Source organism: Sciurus vulgaris (assembly GCF_902686455.1).
Source record: "Sciurus vulgaris genome assembly, chromosome: 16".
Classification (NCBI taxonomy): domain Eukaryota; kingdom Metazoa; phylum Chordata; class Mammalia; order Rodentia; family Sciuridae; genus Sciurus; species Sciurus vulgaris.
Window position 1 is genome coordinate 6,716,349 of NC_136477.1, and position 4,664 is coordinate 6,721,012.

General features: G+C 38.0%; 1 protein-coding gene across 1 annotated transcript; it reads left to right on the forward strand.

The window, feature by feature from the left end:
• Positions 1–1,462: 1,462 nt before the first annotated feature.
• Positions 1,463–2,398, forward strand: LOC306646499 (olfactory receptor 7G2-like; the record flags this gene model as incomplete). Its single annotated transcript, XM_079115095.1, has 1 exon — positions 1,463–2,398. One exon carries the CDS (start codon positions 1,463–1,465, stop codon positions 2,396–2,398), a length of 936 nt encoding a protein of 311 aa, XP_078971221.1.
• Positions 2,399–4,664: the final 2,266 nt, after the last annotated feature.

Here is a 4,664-nt window from a genome sequence, read left to right on the forward strand (position 1 = left end):
GGGTGCCTGAATTTGATCAGTGCTTGCTGTATACCTGCATGTCAATATCTCCTAAACCCCATTAATATGTTCCAATAGTATAAGTGAATTTTAAGAAAAAAAAGTAGAAAAAGAATGTAAAACAAGAACATGTCTTTCAGATAGAATCACTCAATACATTGAAGCTGCAGGGGAGTAGTCAATATGAAATTCAGTACAGTGGATCCCTTTGGGGAGAGAAAACATGTGTCCTTAGTAGGACTGAAGATCCCAACCAGCAATATCTCATATTGTATTTCTGTTACAATCAACATGCAAGCAATCATGGTTTACTTTAATGGTGAGAGGTTGGTACTCAGGTCTTTATTTATAAGTGATGTTTGAATATTTGAAATATTCTGTAAGAAATTAAAAGTTTTGTCTGTGGGATTTTGAAAATTATTTAAATTTTATTATGGTATAGATATCTTGTTAAGAAAATTATTTTTCTTGATGGCTTGTGTTATTTTGTTGCCACATCTAGATCTGGTTTATTTAATTAAATTGCTAGACATCTTATTATATGCTCATGAGAAAAAATCTTGAGGTCATTAATGTTCATTGAGTAGTCCTGGGGTTTGAACTCAGGGGGTCCTCAATTACTGAGCCACATCCCTGAGTCAGGGTCTCACTAAGTTGCTTAGGGCCTTGGTAAGTTGCTGAGTCTGGCTTTGATCTCATGATCCTCCTGCCTCAGCCTCCCAAGCAGTGGGAATTACAGGCATGTGACACCATGCCCAACGAAATGGGCAATTATAAACAGAGGATAAGATGTTTTTTTAAAAAGAGCGTGTTCTGTTCTTTCATCACCATACATATTGGCCAATCCATCCCTTCCCAAAAATAATGTCCTGTGTGAGACAGACTGGTTATGGTCATGGGAGAAACAAATCATAATAGAAATATAAAGTGCCTCATCCATCAAGCCCTATTCAAAGATACTTTGTGTTCTTGTTCCTCATCCCTGCACAGTTCCCAGAGACATTTATAATGGTTTCCCCATCTTAGGATTGAGGAGAATGAGGCTCCCCCTACAGTTCCAAACCCTTTCTTGCTTACAAAGGAAGCCCTGGAGCTGAAGCCTGAGGTGAAGACTTTTTTGAAGCTGTTATTATTGATTTAGATTTAACATAATTTCTTCCTCTGCTTATTATGGATTTGGAGAATTCTCATAGAAAAAGCAATGTACCATTTTCTATTTCATTCTTTTTTCCTGGTGCAATGTGAAAAAAGACCAGTTTTTCAACAAGTAAAACAATGACAACTGGAAAGTGCAGGAAAGTGGAGAGCAGGAAGAACTGAAGGTGGGAAGGGAGAGAGAGTCAGAAGCAGAGGGAAGATGAGCCGCCCTGAAGGGACAGTACAGCTCTGAGAGCTTTCTACATAAGGGATCTGTGATCTGTGGCATCTCATGAAATTTTTTCCTATCAGACTCCTCAACATCATGGAATCAGAAAACCAAACTGGCACAATAGAATTCCTCCTCCTGGGTCTCTCAGAGGAACGAGACCTGCAGCCTGTCCTCCTTGGACTGTTCCTGTCCATGTACCTAGTCACAGTTCTTGGGAACCTGCTCATCATCCTGGCTGTCAGCTCTGACCCTCACCTCCACACCCCCATGTACCTCTTCCTCTCCAACCTGTCCTTCACTGACATCAGTTTCATCTCTACCACGGTCCCCAAGATGCTGGTGAACATCCAGAGACAGAGCAAGACCATCAGTTATGCAGGCTGCCTCACCCAGGTCTGCTTTGTCCTGGTTTTTGCTGGAGTGGAAAACTTTCTCCTTGCAGCAATGGCTTATGACCGTTACGTGGCCATCTGCCATCCACTCAGGTACTCAGTCATCATGAACCCACGCTTATGTGTCCTGCTTATGGTATTGTCCTTAACCATTAGCGTTGTGTATGCCCTGCTTCACAGTCTGATGGTGCTGAGGCTGTCCTTCTGCACAGACCTGGAGATCCCCCACTTCTTCTGTGAACTTGATCAAGTCATCAAGTTGTCCTGTTCTGACACCCTCATCAATAACATCCTATTCTATTTAGTGTCTAGTATAGTGGGTGGAGTTCCTATTCTTGGGATTATTTACTCTTACATTAAAATTGTGTCTTCTATTCTGAGAATGTCCTCAGCTGGGGGAAGGCATAAAGCCTTTTCCACCTGTGGGTCTCACCTCTCAGTGGTCTCCTTGTTCTATGGGGCGGGTTTTGGGGTATACATTAGCTCTGCAGTTACTGACTCTTCCACAAATTCCGCTGCAGCCTCAGTGATGTACACTGTGGTTCCTCCAATGCTGAACCCCTTTATCTACAGCTTGAGGAACAGGGACATGAAAGAAGCCTTGAGGAATCTCATCATTAAACATCTTTTTTGGTAACTGTGTTATTTGCTTTGGGATTGGGCTTCTAGTAAAAGTTAAAGTGCAGGGACACCGGGCAAGCCACATTTCTTATGCTATGGTGATTGAATGGCATAAAGGTGAAGGGTGTTCCATCTTAGGTTTGAAATCTGACTTGGGTCTTCTCTAGCATGGGAAAGGTTTAAGATTCCTGTGAACTTTCCTAGATTGTTATCTTTGTTGGTTTCCATTGAAATGGACTCTGAGCAAATAAATGCTTGTTACGGTGATTTTAGTGGTGATTTAGTGGATTTCTCAGAAGAATATTAGCACAGCAGGACAAGATGCTAAGGAAGGATTTCGCTACAGCTGAAGGAATAGCTTCTGCCTCAGCCTATGGACAGTGCCATGTTTATGGCTTCCTGAAATATGCCCACTTAAGATCTGCTTTATGGTCCCATGACATCCTGAGATTTGTCCCTGGGGCTTCTTTTGGGCTGGGGTATTTATTTCTCCAGAGAGCAGACTTGTTCTATTTTGTAGCCCTTCTGATGTCTTCTTAAAGCTTATCTATTATTCATGTGTTTAGAAGGTTAATGGGTAGGAGATGGGGAAGAGAGGCATTATAATGTCATCACTTTTAGAAGTTTCTTTAAAATAATATACTTTGAAAATTATAGATTAGGAGTTTAAATAGAAATAAGTTAACATATTGTTAAATGAGTGAATAAACACAAATTATTGAAGTCCTTAATTACCAAAGTTTTGAATTTATAACTGCCATAGAACCCCTTCTTCCGTCTCCTATTAAATGTGGGTTGAGATTGAATCAAACCTCCTGAAATAGATATATCTGATACTACTTAACCTTTTGGCGATACTGTGAATGAATTACCAACATAATTAAAAATGTAGAGCTAACTCTAAAATAACAGAATGAATCAAACAACATTACTCTATGTAAATTTATGATTACACAAATGGTATGTCTTTACGCCATGTACAAACAGAGAAACAACATGTATCCCATTTGTTTACAATAAAAAAAAATGCAAAAAAAAATGTAGAGCTATAATTATATTACATGGTCTCCTAAAATGAAGAAATATCGTGACAGAATTGGAAGAGAGTTTACAAAGTGTAATTATGAAATTATAGCCAATTTTAATATAATGAGAAGTGGTCAATTAAAAAGGTAGGAGTCTTTTTTTTTTTTTTTTGTGCACTGGGGATTAAACCCAGAGTGCTTTATCACTGAACCAGTGAAACAGAGTCTCCCTAAGTTGCTTAGATTGTTGTTAAGTTTCTAACGGTGGCTTGGAACTCGTGATCTTTCTGCCTCAGCCTCCTGAGCCACAGAGATTAGAGACATGTGCCAACAAGCTTGCAGTGATAAGAATCTTATATATAAAATATAGAGAATAAAATAGTAGTCGATAACAAAACATAAAATAAGAATACATAAACACAATTTCTCATGAAAAGTACAAAATTCAAGTAAATCACATATTTTTAGTGCTTGGATTCATAGCATGGTGTCTTCTTCATGCCAGGCTCCCTTGCTTCATGGTAGACCAGAACACCCAGCAGTTGACCGCTTTTCCAAGTGGCCCCTGGAATGGTTTTACATAGGCAAGCCATCTGTCTGAGCAGGTTTTCCATACTATTTCTATATTCTGCAGAGATGTCTACTTCTTTTTAATTAATTTTCCCCTCTTTGTAATACTTGAAAACCTTCTTGGTCAAATTACTATGTAGTGTGTCTCCCATATGAACTTTAAACATTAATAGTTGTTGATATCAAAATTTTCACTAATGATGAAAGAGATATTATTACCTCATGTACAGTATGACTGCATGACCCATGTGATTCTGCAATATGAATAATCAGGAAAATTGAGAGACTATACTCTATTTATATATGATCTATCAAAAACTAAAAATGCATTCATGTAAAACTAATTATAGCAAATGAATATTAAAAGAATTTCAATGAACCCAAATATATGTATAAGGAAATGAGAATTATCACATGAAAGAGTATGGGAAACAAACAAAAGCTTATGATTTAAGGAACAATACAGTCGTAGAGAGTCACTTTGAATGTTTACAATTATATGATATTTTAGTTTTATTTATATATACCTATTTGTATACTTATATGTATGAAAGGTATATTTTCACACCTGAAATTCAGTCAGGCTTCCTGTATGATGAAATATGTGGAGATAGGTGAATTGGAAGATGAGTTTTTACTAGGGAAGTTCAATGTGATTGTGGGCAAGGTTCATGAAATTGAGCTGAG